This window comes from Pygocentrus nattereri, chromosome 27 (genome assembly GCF_015220715.1).
Source record: "Pygocentrus nattereri isolate fPygNat1 chromosome 27, fPygNat1.pri, whole genome shotgun sequence".
Classification (NCBI taxonomy): Eukaryota; Metazoa; Chordata; class Actinopteri; order Characiformes; family Serrasalmidae; genus Pygocentrus; species Pygocentrus nattereri.
Window position 1 is genome coordinate 21,402,911 of NC_051237.1, and position 24,458 is coordinate 21,427,368.

Sequence of the window (24,458 nt, forward strand, 5' to 3'; positions counted from 1 at the left end):
ATACAGCTTCAGTAACTCTACATAACAGCCTCTACTTTATAACCCTACACAGCTTCAGTAACTCTACATAACAGCCTCTACTTTATAACCCTACACAGCTTCAGTAAATCTACATAACAGCCTCTACTTTATAACTCTATACAGCTTCAGTAACTCTACATAACAGCTTCTACTTTATAACCCTACATAGCTTCAGTAACTCTACATAACAGCCTCTACTTTATAACCCTACACAGCTTCAGTAACTCTACATAACAGCCTCTGCTTTATAACCCTACACAGCTTCAGTAACTCTACATAACAGCCTCTGCTTTATAACCCTACACAGCTTCAGTAACTCTACATAACAGCTTCTACTTTATAACCCTACATAGCTTCAGTAACTCTACATAACAGCCTCTACTTTATAACCCTACACAGCTTCAGTAACTCTACATAACAGCCTCTGCTTTATAACCCTACACAGCTTCAGTAACTCTACATAACAGCCTCTGCTTTATAACCCTACACAGCTTCAGTAACTCTACATAACAGCCTCTGCTTTATAACCCTACACAGCTTCAGTAACTCTACATAACAGCCTCTACTTTATAACTCTACACAGCTTCAGTAACTCTACATAACAGCCTCTACTTTATAACCCTACACAGCTTCAGTAACTCTACATAACAGCCTCTGCTTTATAACCCTACACAGCTTCAGTAACTCTACATAACAGCCTCTGCTTTATAACCCTACACAGCTTCAGTAACTCTACATAACAGCCTCTGCTTTATAACCCTACACAGCTTCAGTAACTCTACATAACAGCCTCTACTTTATAAGCCTACACAGCTTCAGTAACTCTACATAACAGCCTCTACTTTATAACCCTACACAGCTTCAGTAACTCTACATAACAGCCTCTGCTTTATAACTCTATACAGCTTCAGTAACTCTACATAACAGCCTCTACTTTATAACCCTACACAGCTTCAGTAACTCTACATAACAGCCTCTACTTTATAACCCTACACAGCTTCAGTAACTCTACATAACAGCCTCTGCTTTATAACCCTACACAGCTTCAGTAACTCTACATAACAGCCTCTGCTTTATAACCCTACACAGCTTCAGTAACTCTACATAACAGCCTCTGCTTTATAACCCTACACAGCTTCAGTAACTCTACATAACAGCCTCTACTTTATAAGCCTACACAGCTTCAGTAACTCTACATAACAGCCTCTGCTTTATAACCCTACACAGCTTCAGTAACTCTACATAACAGCCTGTACTTTATAACCCTACACAGCTTCAGTAACTCTACATAACAGCCTCTGCTTTATAACCCTACACAGCTTCAGTAACTCTACATAACAGCCACAGCCCATATTCTTTTTTCTTAATCAAACTCATAAACACCTGCACCAAGAGAAATTCCTTAAATATCTCATACGGCACAAATGAGAAAGATTCTTCTGAAAATATTTGTCATTTTATTTGTCAGATTTCCTTTCAAATGGGTATTTACATGACCATCAAATGAACAGTGATTTCCGACAAAATACAACAACTTCATGTATTTTGTAATAAACTTTAGTGTTTATGTTTGTTAATATTAAACATAATTAGTCAGTAATCAGCAGTAATGTAACACCATCCTCCAAGTCCAAAAAAGCATGGCTTCAGTGTTTCTGTGAGACGTGCTCTCCTCACGACACTAAAAGCACTATAAAATAAATAAGGCACCTCTTCCTCTTCTGCCCTTTATGGCTTTTTGCTTCAGATTCAGTGAATTCATGATCAAAGTCCAAACGCACCAACTTCAGTCGACCAGTAGCAGAAAAACACATGCAAACTAACAGGCAGACAACATCCCTCACTCCAAATAGTCCTTTTGTTCAAGTATTTCTTGGGAAACGTTCACAGTGATGACGGTGTTTCTGTCAAGGTCCAGCCTGAACGCACTGCGTGAGCCTGGAGCACATCAACCCAGCAAACACCATCAATCCAAACGTTAGGTGGACTTTATGTCTATAAGCTTTGGTAGTGATTCTTTGGCCTCATAAAACCATCCTAATGCACTTGATCTTCATTTCATATCTTCCTGTGATTAAAAGGGGAACTCAAGAGATTTTAAAAACACAGGGTTAGGCTGGAAAATGGACAGAAGAAAATACTTTCTATGACCAAGACATCAATATTGAAGGGGAACTTAACCGATTTATAGAAGTTCTGCATAACTAATTGGTTAAGATGTAAAAACCATTTAGAGTAGTTTGATGTAAAATCCTCTGTTCCTAAATTTACTGACTCAGAACTTTTCACAGTGGTGATGTTGGGAACCAGACGTCTGAAGAGATTACTGCCTCTAATGCTGCCTCACAGAAAGTTATTACAGGAAACCTGTTAAAAATACGGTGTCTGATGCCGGAGATTTTTCCGTAATAGACTGGAGATGAGAGTTTGGAACTTTTAACTACATTCAGGGCAGAGAGGCACAGGCAAGACGTGAGGGAAAAAAAACAATCCTAAAAGAAAACTTTTCTTTTCAGATTTTCCACTATTTTATCTCCGAAGAGGATGACTGATCATTTATAGCAAATACAAACGGTTATATTTGTGCTGTAGGCATTGTGACCCCTGGTTCCCATCACCACCACTGTAAAGAAATCTGATTTTGCGAACTTCTCTACATCAAAACACCTGGAATGACTTTGTTTACATCTCAACCCCTAAATTAACCACTGAATTATTCAGCAATTGTGAAAAATCAAAGGAGTTTACCACTTAACACTGATACAGGTCAGGTATCCTATTCATAGCATTTTGCTGTGTCCACTTTCTAGCCTGACCTGCCCACATTTTTTAAGTAACCATGATGACAGTTCGGTAGATAACAAAAATATAAACAAGGCTGATTAAAGATTTTTTAAACTTGGCATTCACTGGCAATTCCCATAAGCTCATATTGTTGCTACGCTCACGTTTGGGGATGGTAATAACGTTCTTCACCATAAAGACTTGGTGTGTCAGTCCACAGTCTAATTATTCCATTATTAGACTGTGGGGGGTGGGGGGTGCTGGGTAGACATGCACTAGGCTTTAGTGTGGATTTCCCTCAGTCCGGCTCCACTTCTTTGGGGCTGCACTGGAGCTCTCTATCTAACCGGCTGGAGTGATGCTGCTTTGTGGATTTGTGGAACAGTTTTATGAGGTCCCGATAGCGTGCACCAACCTAGGGATCAAAGCAGAGCCAAAATGAGGTATAGATGCTGAAAAGTGCAAGAAGTTCTAAGATTGGCTTTACACTGTGAAAACTGTATGCAACTATGTGCATGTTGCAAGTTGCATGCAACAATTTTCCATGCAACTTGACATTTACACAAAGCAATTCAAAAACAATTTTTTTTGTTTTCTTTTAAACATTTTTGATGATGACAAATAATCAAACATTTGGACATATTAGCAGCTTGAATTCTAGATACACCATACCAATCACCAATATTTAAATATCTGCAGCATTTGTATCAGCTTTGGATAATTTGCTGTTCTTTTCTCCCTATAGCTTTTACCTATCTATGGAACCTTAATAAATATGAGTTTTTCATTTGTTCTGTGTATGTTTATCTCTTGAAAACCTGTGTAAATAGCCATTATGTTGAAAGCCTAATTTAGTACTGATGTTCATCCTGCCTCAGAAACACGTTTATCAAGAAGCAGATGATCAAGTCTCTTTCTCTGTAGTAATTTTCAAAATCCGAAGCTGTATTTAAAATTACGGGTGTCAAGAAAAGGACATAATGAATCTAGCCCGAGTTCACAATAACAGACTGTTTTATTTTCTTGTACTTACTTGCTCGTCTGCCTTCACATGCATATGAACTGAAGTGACATCCCATTCTTAATTCATAAGTAATATGATGTCGGCCCACTCTTTGCAGCTATAACAGCTTCAACTCTTCTGGGAAGGCTTTCCACAAGGTTTAGGAGTGTGTATGGGAATTTTTATCCGTTCTTCCAGAAGCGCATTTGTGAGGTCAGATGCTGATGTTGGACGAGAAGGCCTGGCTCACAGTCTCCGCTCTAATTCATCCCAAAGGTGTTCTATCTGGTTGAGGTCAGGACTCTGTGTAGGCCAGTTAAGTTCTTCCACACCAAACTGGCTCATCCACGTCTTTATGGACCTGCTTTGCTGCTGAAGCATTAAGAGTTCATTTCATTGGAACTACGGGGCCGAGCCCAACTCCTGAAAAACAACCCCACACCATAATCCCCCTCCACCAAACTTTACACTTGGCACAATGCAGTCAGACAAGTACCGTCTCCTGGCAGCCGCCAAACGCAGACTCGTCCATCGTATTTCCAGATGCAGAAGCATGATGTCCAGTGATGGCACTTTACACCACTGCATTCGATGCTTTGTATTGCGCTTAGTGATGTAAGGTTTGGATGCAGCTGCTCAGCCATGGAAACCATGAAGCTCTCTACGCTGTTCTTGAGCTGATCTGAAGGACACATGAAGTTTGGAGGTCTGTACCGATTGACTCTGCAGAAAGTTGGTGACCTCTGCGCACTATGCCCCTCAGCATCCGCTGACCCCGCTCTGTCATTTTACGTGGCCGACCACTTCATGACTGAGTTGCTGTCGTTCCCGATTGCTTTCACTTTGTTATAACACCACTGACAGTTGACGGTGGAATATTTAGTAGTGAGGAAATTTCACGACTGGACTTGTTACACAGGTGGCATCCGATCACGGTACCACGCTGGAAATCACCGAGCTCCTGAGAGCGACCCATTCTTTCACTAATGTCTGTAGAAGCAGCCTGCAGGCCTAGGGGCTCGGCTTTATACACCTGTGGCCATGGAAGTGACTGGAACACTTGAATTCAATGATTTGGATGGATGAGTGAATACTTTTGGCAATGTAGTGTAGATCTAGTGAAATCAATCATTTAAAAACTATGTATCAGCTTTTTGACTGGTTGTTTCATGAAACTTGTTGAACAAAGTTGAGGTGCTTGTAACTGTTGTGGCTGAATTTAAAGATGCAGGACACTTTACATTATGCAACTCAAGTGCAGTTAAGTTCCATGTAGATTTCAAGCAACTAAAGTTGAATGGAAGTATCACATTGTAAAGCCAGCCTTAATATTATGACAACTATACTTAACATATATCTGTATAAACTGACTATATCTACAAACTGAGTATGTACGTAACTGGTTTTAAATACTGAAAGCACAGATGAAGATCGTACCTCATTGGCTGTTTTATTACCAAGCTGAGTAGCAATAGAGCTGAAAGTGCTTTGACTGGCTCCTCTCTGCTGACAGGTGGTGAGTATCACACGGTCTGCCTCCCTGTTCAAAGAGACACCATTGAGAAGCTCTTACACTGAATAGATACTTCAGTGTGAGATTAACACGGAAGTTCAGTATGAATGAAAGTAAACAAGCACATACAGGTGCAATTTCTGTGTCTAAAACCATATATACACTGTGCACAATTATTAGGCAAGTCTTATTTTTGACCAACTACAGCGCTCTCGGTTAATCCAAAATGTTAATAAACCTCAAACATGAATGTTTAAGAAAGTAAAAGTGAGGTTTTGGCTTTCTAAGGAGAATATATGTGCACAATTATTGGGCAACTATTATTGCGCAGAATTATTATGCAGCTAAATGAAAAACACACATTTTCCCATCTCACTTTTTTATTTTCATCTGTTCAAGTGAGAATTATAAACAAACAACTCAAAGCTTTCCAATGAACATTTCTGACATATATATATTTAAAAAAAAACAAAAAAAAAAAAACAAATCAGTGACCAATACAGCCACCCTTCTTTTCAATAACAGTGATAAGCCTTCCATTCATGGAGTCGGTCAGTTTCTTGATCAACTTTTTGTGCAGCAGCAACCGCAGCCTCCTAGACCCTATTCAGAGGTGTAGTTTTCCTTCACTGTAAATCTCCCGTTTAAGAATTGCCCGCAAGTTCTCAGTTGGGATCAGGCCAGGTGAGGAAGGGGGCCATGTCATAAGTTTTTCATCTTTAAAACCTTTACTGGCGAGCCATGCAGAGGAGTACTTGGATGCATGTGATGGAGCATGTCCTGCATAAAAATCATGGTCTTTTTGAAAGATGCAGATTCTTCCTGTACCACTGCTAAAAAAAGTGTCTTCTAAAAACTGGCAGTAGGCTTGGGAGTTGATTTTGAGCCCAGCTTCAACACGAAAAGGTCCAACCAGCTCATCTTTAATAATACCAGCCCATACCAGTACCCCACCTCCACCTTGCTGGGGTCTGACTCGAAGTGGAGCTCTGTCCCGTTACTGATCCAGCCACAGGCCAGTCCATCTGGTCCGTCAAGAGTCACTCTGATTTCATCAGTCCATAAAACCTTTGAAAAATCTGTCTTCAGATGTTTCTTGGACCAGTGTAGACACTTCAGCTTATGTGTCTTGTTCAGTGGTGGTCAGGTTTCAGCCTTCCTTACCTCGGCCACGTCTCTGAGCGCTGAACATCTTGTACTTCTTGGTACTCCAGCTAGGCTGCAGTTCTGGAATATGAACTGGAAGATAATGGGTTCCTGGCAGCTTCACGCTTGATTCTTCTCAAATCCTTGGCAGTTAATTTGCATCTTTTTTTTTCTCAACACGTTTCTTGCGACCCTGTTGACTATTTGCAACAAAAAGTTTGATGGTTCTGTGATCACACCCCAATATCTTAGCAATTTCAAGAGTGCTGCATGGTAATTTTTGACTTTTCAGATTCAGTTCAATCTCTTTTTTGGCCCATTTTGCCTAAAGAAAAAAGCTGCTTAATAATTATGCACACCTTGATATAGGGTGTTGACCTCCTTAGGCCACACCCTCCCTCATTACACAGTTACAATCCATTAAGCAATCAAGTTTATCCAGCTTGGAGTTAGAAAATATGCCTAAAAATCATATGTTCAAAATACTCAGTTGCCTAATAATTGTGCACACAGTGTAGAGTAATATGTAATTTACCTGCTGTATAACATACAGAATAGCACAGAAAACAGTTAAAGACAACGGTTTTCTGCAAACTTTAGTGGACAGTTTCTATTTATTTGCTAGGTTTAACATTGGAAAATAATAAAACAAAATATAATGTGTTCTAAGCTTTGCAAAAGTCATATTTTTAACCTTCTGTGTGAAATTTAGTAAATGTAGAAAGCTGTTAATAAAATTAAACTTTAATGTCTAACCTTGTCCAGAGCACAACCTTTTCCCCACTTGGCATACGTGAACAGTTCTTGGCACAGACAGGACTTCCTGAAGCTTGGCGGCAGAGCTGCGTATCTCTCTCCTTGGTCCATTCATCCTCCAGTTCTGCACCAATGCCATGGCACATGGCTTCTGCATCCTGGCTTATTACATTTACCCCCTTCAGGGAAAGAATGCAACAATATACTTTAAAAACCTGTGCCCTGGAAGGTGTAAGCTTACATTTGTAAGTCACATTTATTTCACAACCATTCTTTATACATTAACCTTTATTCTGGAACACAGACGACGCTTTAGCTCAAAAATTCATCTTGCAAAACCTAGGAGAGCTTTAGAATTATTTGTGGAACATCTGGAGCATTTTGTTAACAACGTCCATTACAGAAATGAATTATGAGCAGTGAGAAAGCTTCAGAAACCAATTCCCCGTGGGGTCCAGCGGCATCATTTCTAGGAGAAAACTGTAGTGATTTTAAAATTCTGAGACAAAAACAGTAACTGCTGTAGCATTTTGTAGTTCACTGAGCTCAAATACTATGCAAGTCCAAATATTGTTTTGGGGACATTTTAATTTATTTGAAAATATTTGTTTATAAAAATTTGTTGCTTATCATATAAAAGGTCAAAAGATCAATGCACAATTTGGCAGACATCTCATTTATAGACCCCACTTTTACTATTTATAGAAGCCATTCCAAAAATTTTGTATTCCACTGACTCCATACGGTTAGGGTGCTTGGACCCCAATGATTGCCACTTGTGATGTATTTTGTCGGCAGTCCATCAGCTCTCATAGCTGTTTCAGTTCAACAGTTCTGCTGGAACATTATCTTAACTCTTATCTCCATCTCTTGAAATATTAAAACTCATTCATATGAATGGCATATTTAGCCATCCTAATGGTGAATTTTGCGGTAAAGCGTCGAGTTTGCTTGTATGCAATTCAGTTAACATTAATGTGGCTGTAGCTGGATCCTCCAACCCAGAGGTTATAGGGAATTCCACCAAATTTTAAAATCTTACTTGCATAATTCAATATTAACTATGTAAACAAAGTCATTCAGAGTGGTTTGGCAGAAGATGCTCTGTTCAAGAGAAACATACTGAATTGTCAGAGGTGGCGCTGACAGGAACCAGACGTCCCCTAAAATCCTCTAGGAACTCCTCTAAAATCCTTCTCACAGAAAGATATGACATGAAACATTTATGAATGCCTGATATCTGAGACATTATATTTTTCAGATTTGATTTTGGTGTAAAAGCCTTTTTCTAAAAGCCACTCATGGCAGACAGGTACCTGTAGGGTGTTGTAAGGCAAAGTAGTCCCCAAAGAAAATTTCTTATTTTTAGATTTAGTGCTGTTATGACGAACATCACATCTAAAACTCAGAAGACGCATGTAGGTTCACTAACTGTTTTGGGGTAGTAATAAAATGGTAATACAATTTGTGGTGTAGACATCGCAACCCTGGTTCCTGTTTATCTAGAATGGCACATTTCACATAAAACCATTTTGAAAGTTTGTTTACATCTCAATGACTGAATTTAAAATTAATTAAAATGGTAAAGAATTTGTGAAATTCCCCTTTGACTCATAAAGAGAAATGGCAAAAATTGCATGAATCACTTCTAATTTTCCCAAGAGTAGACGCATGTAAAAGTAGGATTTTTTTCTTTTTTTTCCTCCCAGTTGGCACAACTGAGGTAAGTGCCCATTGTAAATTCACTGTATGTGTTACATTAAGAAAACCAACTAACTTGCATATATCCACCTATTCAGTATACAGTAGTTTAGCTCAGTTTAGTTTAGTCCAACTGTTAGGACTATATCTGCCCAGACTGCTTTCTGAATGAGGAACAATACAAGGCAGCCAAGTAGGGCAGAAGTCATTCACACACATTAAAAGAACAGTAAAAAAAAAACAAAAAAACAAAAAAAACAGCCTATTTAATTCTGAGGGATAAAAGAGGCTGAAAAACACTCAAGTAATCTAAATAAACTTTTTCCACCTATGCTAATGTTTATAATGTTTAATCTGATTTTATGTACTGTTTTATATGATCCTATGTATCTATAACACATCTAAAAAAAAAAAAAAAATTGTACAATGCTTCAATTGCATTGTATTGCGATGCTCTTTATATATAAAACAACAGCGCATATATATATATATATATATATATATATATATATAGCCTATTTTTGGTACATAAAACAAGCATACGTGGACCTTCAGCAGGGGATGTACGATAGGGCCCTTTAATAAAATCTGTGGATTTCATAAAGATTAACATTACACTTAATTTTTTAAGACTACTGTACAAACATTACCTTGTAGTCAATACGACTTCTGTGAGCTTCTGTTCTCTCCTCAGGAGAATGGGCTCTAATAGGCTGACACTTCTGGCTTCCCTCCACGCTGAGCACTGTCTGAACACTAGAAACACTGTCAGTGTCGTCCCACTCCACTTCCTCCTCTTGCTCCTCTCCATCATCAGTCTGAAACTGTGCAGGTGGGTGAAGCTGCTCAAAAAACGCCCAGTACTCCTCCAGCAGGTGGGTGTGGTCACGGAACAGCATAGCTATTTGCGCTTTCATCTGAAAATAAAAGAGTAAAGATAATTCACTTAAGACAGTAGAGATGCACAGTCACGCTGTTAGTGTTTGGGTTGTAGTGTACCTCTTGTGAGCCAGTTAGGGTTTTAGAGGGGCCCTGTTGCAGTGTGCGCACAACCCTCCTGTAGTGGACAGAGTGCTCTCCAAAAGTGAGTTCCAGCTGCCTCAGGAATTGCCTGCTTCTCTCAAACGCCTGCTGCTCTGTCAGCTACAAGAAGAAAACACCAAACAAGGTGTCACAACAGCTGCTTGGTCTAATACAGCCCAAAAGTTAAGCAGTAATAATTATAACAACATAAATAATAACAACATTTCCTCATTTCAGAGACATCCTTTCCATGTCTGAAAATACAATAAAAAAATAAATACATAAATACAATTGCTTTTCAATTTGGTTCTCCTATTATATTTCTCTCTTACCAGGCCACACGCCTGAGCTTGTTCAGGGTGCAGGAAAGCAGCGAAGTCTCTGAGGAGCTCAGGCCAGTCTCTTAGCACAGGCTTCAGCCTCATAAAGAGCTCCACTGACGTTCTGCCTTCAGGGTCCTGCTCAAACTCATACAAAACACCCAGGAACTCCTCTACCTTCCCCGGCACTGCCCGCAGCACCTCACATGCCTTAGGAGAGATGAAAAAGGAGTAGAGCAGGCTTCAGAGATGCTAATTATCCAGCTCAAGGATCCTAAAATAAAACATTTTTACTAAAAATACAACTGGAAAAGGCTGGAAATGTAGCTACAAATCACAGAAGTATACTGGAACATGTCTCCCAAACACTCTAAGTAAACAGCCCAAAATAAAGAAGTTAATGCTTAAATCCATACGGAATATAAGCAGATCAACATTACTTGCCTTCTCCAGATAAGCCTGAGCAAAGGCAACATCTTTAGTATCTCGCCGAGGATCACTGTCAGATACGTCATCATGGAGAAACCCTCGCACTGAGCACCCATGAAGAGAATTTCACAAAATTATTCAGGTATATTTCACAATATCAACAGAGTTATAAAGCGAACAATGAAACGTTTGAAATGTATATCTAGAGACTCAAGGCCAACCTGAGGCATGAGCACCTGACTGGACTTCATCTGCAAATCCTTTATCGTCAGAGCCCGGTTTTGATGCCAGCCTTGATAACTTCTCCATTGTCTCCTTGTAAATTTAAAAATGAGAAGATTTTAAAGCACTGCTTTCCATAAAATGTATTTTCCAACAATGCCAGACGATTTAGCTTCTGTCTGAAAGGAGGTTGTTGACCAGAGTATATTTTGGTTTTTCCATCTGAATTTACATGACCAAATCTTAAGGCAAATAATTCATAACTGCATGAAACAAATGTAATTTTAAAAAATTTCTTTTTGCAAAAGCTCTCCTCAAATTAAAAGAACGTGTTCTATGATCTACACATATTACTATATGCTTACAATTTTCTGCTGAAAGGCAAAAATCTTAGATGCTCTTGTAATATTTTATGAAAAAACAAGTTTTACAGAGCAGATCACTGAAGAGACCCCATTTGTTTATAGTTTATGGCCCAGATTTGCGCAAAAATGGCTCGACTTTCAATAGACAAAAAAAAAAAATTGAGTTCAGCTTTGATTATAATAGTTTAAAATTACATCAGCCACCTATTTGACTGGAAAGAAGAGTTACAGCCTCATACGATGCCCACGATTCTGAATGTAGCTTATGAAATACGAAAGTTATGAAGAATATGACGAAGTATGTTTTGGAACCACCAGTGGTCTCAAGGAGTTGAAAAGGTTAAGAACGTAATTCTGCAGAGTCAGATTTCTCACTGCATATAAACTCTTACTCCGATTTCTTTCAGATCTCTCAATCTGCGCATGTGCAAAAACAGACAGCGACACCAGAAATAAGAAAGCAGCGTCTTTTGGAGAGACACTGAAACCGTTTGTTTATTTGAGCTCAAGCTGCTTCTGTCATTATTGAGGAGCTACTAAGTATCAACTGCTAAGAATCTAATCAGTCAGTTTGGCCATGTTAATCTTGCACTTTGTTAGTGTTTCAAAATAGTTGATCACAATTATTTACATTGAAATTTATCAGCAGAATTTTTCTTTAAAAGTTTACTAAAGTGTTTACTAAAACTCTCGGTTTGAAATAAAGACACATGGATTTTATTGCAGTGATAAAATGTGATAACTTGTATTACAGACTTTTGCAAAACAGATCAACTCACCTGAAGCTCTGGCACAGACAACACAGATGTCTCAGAACCAGGTGACGTCACTTCCACTACTGTCCCCAAACACTTCTCTTCTATTCCTCCCTCCATGTCTTCTCTACCCCTTCCTCCTTCACTAAACCCAGGCTGCCTCTGGTCCCTTTCATCCTCATCCATCACTGTCTCCATGGCAACATCGCCCCCATACAAACTAGGTGTGGGGCTTCCTGAAGATTCTGACAAGGTGAGGAATGGTTTTCTAAAACCTTCCTCTCCACACTCCTCCTGTTCCTCCTCATTAGCAATCACCTCATAGACATCCAACTCCTCTTCCTCCACTGTTGTCAATAATGCACTGTCTTTAATGCTGGCTTCTGGACCTTTATTTGAGGACACCTCCAGCGGAACAGCATTATGTCCCCTGGAAACGTACCCTAAAACACTCTGAGGAACATCTTCCATCTCTGTCATCTCCTGAGCTACACAGGGTTTCTGGTTGTGAGCTGTAACTGGCTCAGGGTTCAGAATAGTGTTGTGACTTGCACTGTTTGTAATAATACAGCCTGGAGGGAGTATAAGAAACTGATGCAGAGTATTTTGAGATACAGACTTTGGAGGATTTGGGCCTAGAGGGATTCTTGGTCCTGTGCTTAGCTTGAGTAAGGTGCCACAGCGTTGACTCATGCAATCTTTAGCCAATGGGGTGAGGACTGAAGGTGTTTGGGGCGCTACCTTAGTGGTTGGTGCAGGACATATTAAGGCTGTGGCCACCGCAGCAGTAGGTAAGATGATGACATTGCCTTGGCTTGGAGCTATTTGTGCAGCACTCGAGCCTGTAATGTGTGTTTCACTGGTTTTCACAGCTAGATCCCCTAGAGAGGGTAGGTTCAGGCTGGTGGCCACTGGAGTAGTAGATAAGGTGAGAATGTTTTCATCCCGTGGGCCAACTAGAGCTACTTGTTCAGTGCTAGAACCTGCAGCATGTGTTTCTTTTGTTGTCACAACCACGTTCCCTTGAGAAGGTGGCTCCACTGGCGCAGCAGTTAAAGTTATGACAAGTTTTCCTTGGTTTAGATCTGCAGGATCTTTAAACTTAGAGGTTACCATCTGGGTTTCTCCAGTACTTTCAACATTTACAGTTCCAGAAGAAGGAAGCTTCATGTTTGGCCTCTTCCTCAATGAATTAAACTGAACAGTCTGACCTCCAAGTTGGTCAGGGTGAACAGACTTTTTAAGAGAAAGGTTAGCAGACTTTGGCAAAATGGGTGGGAGCCGACCGAGGGCTTCCACTACATCTTTTGAAAGTAGAGGAGCTTTGGAAGGTTCAGAGGATTGATTCAAAGCTTGTGCAGAAAGCTTAACAGAGGCTTTTCGTCTCAAGGAACCAGGAGGAGGAGGCATAAGAGCCATTGCAAGGGTCTCTGGCAGCCAGGGAGGGTATTGGGTACCTGGGGGGAAAGTACAGGATGAAGAAGCAGGTTCTGGGGTGGCAGAAGGGGTAGCAGGAGGTACAGTGGTATGCAGGTCTTTATGCTTGGCAGACTGAGAAGTGGCAAGTGGCTGGTTGTATTTCTTCACTTCTTCATAAATCAGTTTAAGGTTTTCCTGTGAGAGAGAAAATGAGATGGGTAGTTATACAATTTGCAATTATGTTTGACAGAAGTCAGTATAAAGTAATAAGAATGGTTTGGCTCATCCCCCACAAAAGAGGAAAGTGAGTAAACTTTTTTCTGTTACTTCGAATCACAAAGACAGAACTTCCATTTTTAATTTATTGATGTCAGTAGGTACTGTGCAACTACTTAAAATCAGTCTTTCAGAAGTTATAAAATTTTTACCGAAAGCCAGTAAGGCATGAGGCGTTTCTCTCTTTCTAAAGGGGGTCGCAGGTCACCAGGAGTGACTACTTCACAGGCCACAGGCATAAAGGGATATTTACCTTCTAGAAAGTAATTCTGAAAATACACAGAAAGAACACAATGACAGGCTGGAAAAATCATAGCATTATGGGATAATGGCAAGTCACACAGCCCTTTTCACATGTGGAGCCATAAGATATTGGCTATTAACAAACCTTTATGATGCTGGGGCTTTGTTTCTGACATGCACTACGGATGTGGGCTCTCAAACAGACGAAGTTCCTAGCAACAAGCAGGTAGTGACATGCCAGCTGGAGCGGGTGCAGAGTTCCCTGAAAGTGTTTATGGCCCAAAACTATCAAACTGTAACAAAAGAAAAGGGGAAACAAATCAGTCCAGTCAACTTCTACAAATTTTTCTGGAAATAATTTTTGTTGCTATATGATAAATTTGTATATAACAGTGTAGCTACACTGGGAGCAATATGAGGGTATGTTTTTATAGGAGCACACTGTCCTGAGCATATACGTATAATCAATACTTGAACACTTAACAACTAAATAGATCATGAGAACCAGATTTAGATTAAAATTTTTACTACAGATATAATAGTAACTCATAAACTGCATAAATGTGATTTTTTTCCTCCTGTTCATTCTTAAAATTAATATTGAAAACACAAAAATAAAAAGAAATCACTGCAATGATAGTAGATCGTTGGCTTTTTTAATGTGGCGCAACTGTTTTGCTGGTGTACTTTGTCTCTTTCAAGTTGTCAGGAGAAAATAAATATAGAGAGTGCATAATATGCATTGAGTAAAGTGATGGCTGCCCAGTTCTGTACATGTGATTTGGCAGCCACCCAGCTGTAAATTAACTGTACAGGGAAAGTAAACCAGTTCTAAACTACGCTCTATTGGACTCCCGGCATTATCAGAATTCATGGTGACTAGGAAATAATTAAAATTATCACTATGCTCGTATTTGTTTGTTTATATAGCACCTCTCTCATTCCCAAGGCCACTTTACAAAGTAGCAAGTATTATAAATGAGTCTCATATAAGAACATGGCCCACCAGTTCTCTGCTGAGGTGAAGGGACCCTTGTAATGAAAAGTAGACAGGTTAGCCTCCGAAAGCAGCTCAGGATAGAGGAAAACTGGACGTGTGGCCATCAACCATGCCAAATGAGCTGGAATCTGGGACCCTACAGAACGTCATTTAAAGTCATAGTAATAATAAACAGTGTTGCAAAGTATCACAACATATTGTGGACAGGGAAAGAATAACAAAGTTCAAGCACTTTAAAACACTAAAACCTGAAATGCTAGGGCTGACACTACTGTTCTACAATGACTTACACATTCAACCTAAATCTTTGGCTAGACTGCTACAAAATTTCGAATGAGAATTTGAAGAAAAATAATAATAAAACAAAAAACAAAAAAACTTTTTAAACCAAAGTAGGGCTGTCATAATTCCTCTTTACTTAATGTACCTTCAGAATGAATATGCAATAATTACTTGGCAGTTTGCATGATGATAATGCATATCATAGATACTCCTAATTAATTAAATTTTATTAAATTAGTTGGTTAAATCATCAAAATAACAGTTTATTTACTCAATTACTAATATAATTGTAACTACACGACTGTGGACAATACCTGCACTGCACAGTTTAGTGTTTCTCAAACTCTAATGCACCCACTTTAACTCATGAGGGGTTCTGAAACTGCATAATGAGCTGAGAGCAAGAGGGAAAACTAAAACGTGCAGTGCAAAGGTTCTGTGTGGACTGTAAAAATGAGAAAAGTGCTTTGCTTCACCTGAGAACAGTGGACCCTGGCCCAGAGTGTCAATTTTGGGAGAGCGGTCTAACTCTTCAAGCAAGTCGAGCGCAGCCTGTAGGTTACAGGCTCTGAAGACACTAACAAAACCAGGCTCTGTTACACTCTGCGCCTGTTCTGCCCGCTGAGCAAACAACTGCAGCTCTATCTGGGAGACAAAGGGAGAGACAGAAGCACAGGGTTTAAAAATGCAATCTACTGAATAACTCAAGCAACTTCTAAATAGCAAAAATCAATATAGTGCCTTAAAAGGAACAGCACACAGTAAAGTAAGGGGGACATGTATATGTTGGGATAATGCCTCCAACTTCCTACAGAGTTTGGTTACATCCTGTTCCATTAAGATACTAGCTGTGTAACCAGCAGTGAGACGGTGAGATGTGCAATAATGGAACAGTCCAAGACAATGAGAAGATAATAATGATACACATACTGCTCTATCTGGTCTATAAGCTCACTGGAGAAAATGAATCGCATGCATCATTTCGTTTATAATACTAAGTTATGGGTCCCCTTCGGCCCAGTCTCATTTCAACCCTTGCCCCTACCACTCTGTTTTTGTGAGTTCATGTCTAGCGGCAGGGTGCCCCGATTTTTATTGAGATAGAGGGATAGGGTGAAGGGTTAGGGCTATATGGCCCCCCAAACAGAGGTTTTCTAGAGACACCCTCCAGAGTGTTATGAGGAAAAAATAAAAACCAGTAAGACGGCTGTGCAAGTGACCAAAAAAAACAAACGTGAGAATTTTCTCTGTTAAAAATGTATGACAACTATTGTATTATCTTAATTTAATGCATTTTCAATGTATTATTGAATTGTGTTTCTTCATAACAAGAACAAAAAAATTGCTAAAAATCTGATGTTTTGGTAGCTGGCTAGCAAAATGTCCTGTTAAACGGTGCAGTAGTTACATCCTGGCGTCAGAACTGCTGCTCCATTTAAGGTGGAACGGAAAATTCAAACAACAAGCTTATGTATAGCTGACTTCAACTTCCTATCACTGAAGAATTAGGGGTGGGCTATAATAAACAATTGTCCATCTTTGAAGGCTTATGATACCCTAAATGTAACTAAAGCCCAGCAGTGAGGAGCTGAACTTTACCCTCCTCTGCTGTCACTGCAGATGGGCAGCACCAATAGCTGTTAATGTTCTTTTTATTTGAGGGGCCCATTTCATGAGGGTAGATTTCAACTACAACCCCTTGTAACTCAGTTCCAAAGTGCAAGATGACACTTGAAAACAAGGGGTAGGGGTAAAAAGAAGAAATGGGATTGGGCATTACACTCACTCTAATTACAGCAGCATTCCTGTCAGGTCAAGTCTCTTGAGATCTCGAGTTTTTGTTCATTTTAGCCCAATCTTCCACTAACTGGGTGCACATTTTAGCAACTGGATGCTTAACCAGGTTTAATCTATGAATATGAGTATTTAAATTTGGGGACCTTAACCTTCCTGTCGTGTTTGGGTCAAATCTGACCGATTTACAAATTAAGACACTCATAAATATTGTGTTTTACATCTGATTGCCTCAAGAATGCCTTATGAAATCCTCCACACTATGCACTTGAACATATAAAAGTGATGATCACCTCTTTCATTGAATTTTGAGTGTTTAATCAATCAATTGTTACACCTGCGGTGTTCCCGGTCAAAAGTGACCACTATAGGAAACGAATGGGTATCCAGACTATATTCATCCATCAGACAGAGAACATCCTCATGCACACCGCCCCAGCTCACTCACTCTATTTGTATTTTCACTGCAGTTATTTTATGTCTAATTCTATAAATTCAGGTTAAACACTAATTTGAGACGTTGTTCACAGCTGAAGAATGTTGAATAAAAATATGGTGGTGAAAAATGGTTTTTGTGCTAATTTAAGAGCAGTTATAACAGACCGGTCAGTTTTGACCGGGAACACTAAAGTAAGGGGCAGGAGGTGAAGAGTTCAGGGTTAATTAGAGTAAGACTGACTGTGTATGCATGTGAAGGCAAGGGGATGTCTTACCAGAAACTGCCTAACAGTACAAGCCTCAGACTGTAGGCCCTTTGCCAACCTGCTCAGCATGTTCACCTGTGTCAGTAACTGCACATGCTGAAACACAACACACAAGATATTTCACACTACAGCAAAAGCTAAATATATTCCTTACAACACAATACGACTATGTTCACATTACCAGTTTGAAGTAGCAATTTTTTGCCTTAATGTAACTCCGATCTGATGTTTTCAGGGCTGTGTGGACACACAAATCTGTTGTTTTCAAACCCAACTTGATCCATTTCCATATGTGGTCCTAGATCGGATACGTATCCGAATCGCGGCTATGTGACTTTGGATGGAAACGATGGAAAAGCAACACTTCATCTTTTTCGCCTTCATCTCGTTCAAATAATGAAGCTGAGAGCTTTTCAGAGTCAATTATCTTCATAAGAAAAGCTTGTCCTGACCGTTTGTTTGCTGATGATGCACGTGACACACGTGATTTGTTCACGTGACGTTACTGAGTAAGATGTGCGCATGCAGCTCATTTCAGGACAACTGTTTGTTCACATTAATGACAGATTTGAATCAATTACCTAAACGAGTGTGAACCATTGTTTCAGAGAGATCAGATTTCAGCAAGAATTCGGATTTGAGCAACGAGGCTTGTAATGTGAACGTAGTACTTCTACATGGAAAAAAAACGTGAATATTTGGTTAATAGGTTTTTAATTTTTTTTTTATCTCTTTAAGCTCTCTTTTGCACAGAATTTATTGGTTTATTTATTGGTATATTCTCACTTAACCACATTCAGACACTTAAAATGTTCCCTGGCCAGTATGAAAGTGTAGTTCCTTTCTAAGGTTATGTCCCATAGGGGGCAGTGCAACTTCAGGGATAAATTCACTACTGACACTACTAGTTAGTAGCAGATCTGTCTTTTGACCTGCTGGATGTTCTGCTGGAGGTGGAGTTTCTGGGCATGGGTGAGATGCAAGGGGCCGCTGGGGACACTGGGGCCACAGGGACCACTTAGACTTGTGGGGCTTTTGGGGCGTTTAGGTCTTGGAGCAGGTATGGGTATGCCTTTACTCTCCAGCAGAGCCTTCCTCTTGCGAATAGCTGCCAGCTGCTCTTTTACTGTTCGGTATCGCTGTTTCAGGATGTCTGCTAAAGGATCTTCATACCTGCACACACGGGTCAGAAACTGTTAATATACAACAAGCTTCAAGTTCTGGAGCTGCTCAAGTAAACATACAGTTTCATAGCACACATTCATTTGAAGAGTAAAAGAAATGAGACATTTGATGATTCTGCATAACTAAAGTGTTCAGATGTAAACCAAATCATTCAGAGCGTTTGGATATGAAATGCAGCTTTCTGGAGACAGAATAGTTCCCAGTAGTGGTGTTGAGGAGTGACTGACATCCAAAACATCCTCCCATTTTTAAAAACTAATAAAGTTATTAAATATTATATAAAATTACATGAAGTTGGTATAAATACAATGTCTGGCAGTGGCTGATATCATTATATGATGCTACAGAGATGCTTGGTAAAACATACACAATATTTCCAAAAGTATTCGCTCGTCTGGCTTCACAAGCATATGAATTTGAGTGACATACCATTCTTAATCCATAGGGTTTCATATGATGTCGGCCCACCCTTTGCAGCTATAACAGCTTCAACTCTTCTGAGTAGGCTTTCTACAAGGTTCCACTGGTGTGCAGTCATGTTGGAACAGGAAGGGTTCAGCCCCAAACTGTTCCCACAAAGTTAGGAGCATGAAATTGTCTTGATCCCTTGATCTGCTGAAGCATTAAGAGTTCCTTTCACTGGAACTAAGGGGCCGAGCCCAACTCCTGAAAAACAACCCCACACCATGATCCCCCCTCCACCAAACTTTACACTTGGCACAATGCAGTCAGACAAGTACCATCTCCTGGCAACCACCAAACCCAGACTTATCCATGGGATTGCCAGACAGAGAGAGGCGTGATTGGTCACTCCAGAGAACACTACTCCACTGCTCTAGACTCCAGTGGCGGCGCTTTACACCACTTCATTCAACGCTTTGCATTGCGCTTGGTGATGTAAGGCTTAGATGCAGCTGCTCGGCCATGGAAATCAATTCCATGAAGCTCTCTACACCTGTGGCCATGGAAATGATTGGAACACCTGAATTCAATTATTTGGATGGGTGAGTGAATACTTTTGGAAATATAGTGTATTTAAAATATAGAGAGGTACCACTGTTGCTTTATAAAAACACAAAAGACACACCCAGGTTCACTGGAAATAGTAAATACAATGGCAATTTCAAATCAAATCACTCTGAATAACTTTGTTCACACCTGACTGAATAAACTATGCCAAAATAAAAAAAAGGAAAATTATTCATTAAATATATTAACACAGATTAATAAGAACATAAGAGTGTAACTGTAGGTGTGAGCAGTTGAGGACAGAAAGGCAAGTGCTGTTATGAAGTATGGATTAACCTGATAAACCAAGATTACAATTAAGCTGACTGATATTTATGAATAAAACAGCATTATGTAAATTACTGCTCTTTTGTTCTTTTTCACACACAATGTAATTTTGTTTTTATTTCTTTGCCTTTATTTAAGCACTACCTTTGCGAGTGGTGCTCAAAGTATGTGAGTAGTTAATTAGTTTACGTTCTGTTTTATAGCCCATAGTTAAGTACAATGTTTTTTCTGTTTCCCATTTTGAACGAAAGATAGATTAGAATATTAGAATAAATATATTTCACAATATTCTACTTCACACAGAAATGCTAATAAAGCAATTCTGAATTGTAATGAACTGAAATAAAACCAATTTCGGTCAGCCTGCAACTGTTTAACTTGATTTAAATGAACTTTTAAAGTGATTTTTGTATGTTTTAGTCATCATTTTGTTTTACTATTCTGTTCTTATTTATTTTAACATTGATTTATATTTTACAACGCTATCAGGGATTGGACAACAAATAATTTCTTATAGCTAAATGCTGAAAAGACAGAGGTTTTGATTTATGCTCCAGAAAAGGTTATTCCCATGATCAAACAAAGCCTTGGGACTCTTTCCTCTGCCTCCCACCTGAGTTTGCACAATTGCATAAACCTTTGTACAATCATTCTAATGTATCTTTAGTTCAAAATGGGAAATAGAAAAAACATTGTACTTTACTATGGGCTATAAAACAGAAGACAAACTAATTAACTACTCACATACTTTGATCACCACTCGCAAAGATTATAATGTACACGGATTACGGAAATGACAACAGGCTATCTAGGAATTATTTTGGTTTCCAATCAAATTAACACAGAAAGCCACTGGATGTTAAAGAGTGTTGCATGGCATATATGTGGAATGTAGCTATCATTTATGAAGTAATATGACATGCTACCCTAGTTGGTAATTACACGATAATTAACATTTGGACCCCATTAAAATAATTAACCACTTGTCAAAACTTGCATGATCGTCCAATCTCGAGATGTTCTGTGTGGGATGTTCTATAACCTTTTTCCTGAATTCAGCAATTCAAAAGGAGACCGTTCTCACCCAGCCTAATCTCCATAAATATTTATTGCTTTCCTTTTCTACTGTGCTGGTACATATAAAAGCCATAGACGGATGTTTGCAGCATATTATTTTGGAAGCAATACGCATAAATTCCTCTAATTTCTGCTCCAGTTGTGCTACTGTGTTACCATACCATGAGTTAATATGTAATTTATTAAATATGCATATATGCATTTATTAAACAACCACTGCTAACAACAACATAAACTGGTATGGTATTGGCAGTTGTGTGTCTGTAATGCATGCCCTATCTTGCTTGTGTGTGGTGAAAGCAAGTCTTACTGTATTGTTTCCAGAATACTGGGAGGTTCTTGCTGGGTAGCCTCGTCGTCTTCTTTTTCCTCTTCTTCTTCATGGCCTTCTTCATCCTGACCCCCTAATTCATCTTGAAACTATGGGGTGGAGGCACAGTGCTTATTCGAGCAGCCAAGACAGATGATAACTACCACAAAGAGAGATAATAACTACTGAAAAACAGTAATTTCTTACTGCATCAAAGAGCTCCTCCATCAACTCATTCACTTCCTTTTCTGGGGGAAAAAAGAGGTGCATATGAGGAGTAAAGTCAAATACCCAGTACAACAAAGTGAAACTACTGCCTGATGCAGCCTCCTTCACTTTCATCTCAGCTACTGATGTTACACATGTCATTAAGTAAATTTTGTCTTAGAGCAGAGGTAACTAATAGGTGGACTGCGGGCCAAGTCCAGACCCAGACGCTGTCCTATGCGGTCCTGGTCCTATAATCGATAAACAATGGAGAACTATTACATTCTGATGGGGTGGTCCTATTTTAATTAACATTTCTAGTCATTACGGTACCAGATAAGCAGCTCGAGGAACTCACAGACCAATCGCATGCGTTGTAAATATCACACAATATGCTACTCAGACAACCAGATCTGTGCATTATGATGATCACTTGGACTTAAATGTAAGTGACACACACACACACACATGGGAGGGATGAGGCAAGACAGATGGTCGGAGAAGAAAGTGAGCCAAATTATCTTACATGCCGTTCTCTAAAAGAGAAAACTGATAATTAATGCTGCTGAAAATATCACTGTATTGTACTTTATTTGATTTGACATTCAGCTGTTGAGTACATAGGATGTTGATACACCTAATAGGCTACTTCAGTAAACAGTATATGGCACTGAGCCATAATGCAAGTTAGACATGATGTTCTGGACATTTGCTTGAGGAAATTTCTTTAACTAGACCTTATTTAATTTTAATTAAAGACCTCAGTCCTAGAGGTAAGTAACCCCTAAAAGGCCAGATCTGAAAATTAAGAACGCACTTCTGTGAATGTCTAGATGTTGGTTACTCACTGGTGATGCGCACTGCCTTGTCATTCCTGTAGTCCTCTACATCCGGCTCATCAATGTCAGCCAGAAAATTATACTCCGGATCATCTTCATCATCACCCTCCTCTAACAGGAAACAGACAGTGTGAGGTGTTAAAAGAGAACAAGCTTAAACAGAGAAAAACAGGCCATCTAAAAATCAAATCCCTCCAAATAAATTACACATTTAAGTTGCTTCACATTCAAAAATGGCTATAATTTCTTGTTCATTCTTCTTTCTTCATTAACTATCACTCTCACTGAATAACACATTTTTCAAAATTAGAAATATGAACTTAAACACATACACATAAAGGGGAAAGAAAAAATAAAAGGGGCAGTCATGGGCTGGAGGTTAGGGAACTGGCCCTGTGACCAAAAGGCTGCTGGTGTGTGTGCTCACTAGTGTGTATGTGGTGTTTCACTTCACAGATGAGTTAAATGCGGAGGTGAAATTTCCCCGATGTGGGACTAATAAGCATCGCTTAACTTAAGCTTTGCACTTCTATTTGTATAACAAGTAAAGAATCATAAGCAGATCCAGCACCATTTGAAAGTGACCCCAGTACACAGCTCAGTTCACCAGTGGGTTAAATATTACATCTGACTGATGATCACCTTCATTCTCCACATCAGAGCTCATGAGGCCCTGAAGCCACCGTGTCCACTCTACGTCCTCCGGGGCCGAGCCTTGCTCATACATGTCCGGTGTGATGTCAGGAGCTCGAAGTTCCGCCTCCAGACGACCCAGCGGCACATCTCTCAGTGGACGTTTGGAACGAGTGCGAAAAGCCATCAGACTGTCTTCTCCACTACTGCTGAGAGACTGAATACAGGAGGAGAGAGAGAGATATCTGATAAAAACATATTTCTTAAAAAAAATTGTTAACGAATATATAATTAGTGTGTCATTTAGGATAATTATAATAAAAATAATGGAAAAATAATACAATAATAAAATAAAAAATACAAAATAACTGTACAAAATTTTACCAAATAAACTTGTAATTATAGTAATTAATATTATTGTGAATAGTTTTTTCTTTACATAATTATTTTTATTGCTCATTATTGCTGTTATAATGGATTGACAATATTCTGCTTCACACAGTAATGCTAACAAAGCAATTCTGAACTGTAATGAACTGGAAAAAAAAACAAAAAAAACAATTTGTCAGCCTGCAGCCTTTTACTTGATTTTAATTAACTTTTAAAGTGGTTTTTGTATGTTTTAGTTATCGTTTAATTTTTACTATTCTGTTCTTATTTATTTTAACATTGCTTTACATTTTACAACGCTATCAGGGATTGGACCACGGAGCTAAATGCTGAAAAGACAGAGGTTTGATTGTTGCTCCAGAAAAGGTTTTCCCCATGATCAAATAAAGCCTTGGGACTCTTTCCTCTGCCTCCCACCTGAGCTTGCGTAATTCAGGGGTTATATTTATTGATATATATTATATCAATTCTTGTTGTTCGACACCCACATTAGGCAGTTTACCAGGTCTTGCTTTTTCATTTAAGAAATATTAGCAAACTGAGATCGGTAGTTGCAAATGCTGAGCTAGAAATGCTTATACATGCATTTATTTCATCTCGTATAGACTACTGTAATGCTCTTTTCTCTTCGCTTAGTATGCTTGCTCTTGGTCGTTTGCAGGCTATTCAAAACGCTGCTGCAAGACTACTTCAAGGTCAAATAGAAGGTCCCACATAACCCTCTTACTAAAATCTCTTCATTGGCTTCCTGTTGCATATAGGATC

At 39.1% G+C, this 24,458-nt stretch overlaps 1 protein-coding gene across 2 annotated transcripts in view; it reads right to left on the reverse strand.

The window, feature by feature from the left end:
• Positions 1 to 1,455: 1,455 nt before the first annotated feature.
• Positions 1,456 to 24,458, reverse strand: part of si:dkey-27c15.3 (GON-4-like protein) — a 30,281-nt gene continuing 7,278 nt past the window's right edge. For both annotated transcript variants that reach the window (XM_017711403.2, XM_017711405.2), the window contains 19 exons: positions 23,313 to 23,520; positions 22,680 to 22,781; positions 21,832 to 21,872; positions 21,625 to 21,734; positions 18,689 to 18,929; positions 17,766 to 17,852; positions 15,735 to 15,903; positions 14,983 to 15,112; positions 14,122 to 14,269; positions 13,886 to 14,002; positions 12,063 to 13,652; positions 10,918 to 11,011; positions 10,712 to 10,800; positions 10,280 to 10,477; positions 9,924 to 10,067; positions 9,575 to 9,841; positions 7,224 to 7,402; positions 5,246 to 5,348; positions 1,456 to 3,220 (listed from right to left, as the gene is read on the reverse strand). In XM_017711403.2, coding sequence (XP_017566892.2) covers positions 3,104 to 3,220; positions 5,246 to 5,348; positions 7,224 to 7,402; positions 9,575 to 9,841; positions 9,924 to 10,067; positions 10,280 to 10,477; positions 10,712 to 10,800; positions 10,918 to 11,011; positions 12,063 to 13,652; positions 13,886 to 14,002; positions 14,122 to 14,269; positions 14,983 to 15,112; positions 15,735 to 15,903; positions 17,766 to 17,852; positions 18,689 to 18,929; positions 21,625 to 21,734; positions 21,832 to 21,872; positions 22,680 to 22,781; positions 23,313 to 23,520 — 4,134 coding nt within the window. In that variant the 3' untranslated portion in view covers positions 1,456 to 3,103. The remainder of the gene's footprint in view (positions 3,221 to 5,245; positions 5,349 to 7,223; positions 7,403 to 9,574; positions 9,842 to 9,923; positions 10,068 to 10,279; positions 10,478 to 10,711; positions 10,801 to 10,917; positions 11,012 to 12,062; positions 13,653 to 13,885; positions 14,003 to 14,121; positions 14,270 to 14,982; positions 15,113 to 15,734; positions 15,904 to 17,765; positions 17,853 to 18,688; positions 18,930 to 21,624; positions 21,735 to 21,831; positions 21,873 to 22,679; positions 22,782 to 23,312; positions 23,521 to 24,458) is intronic.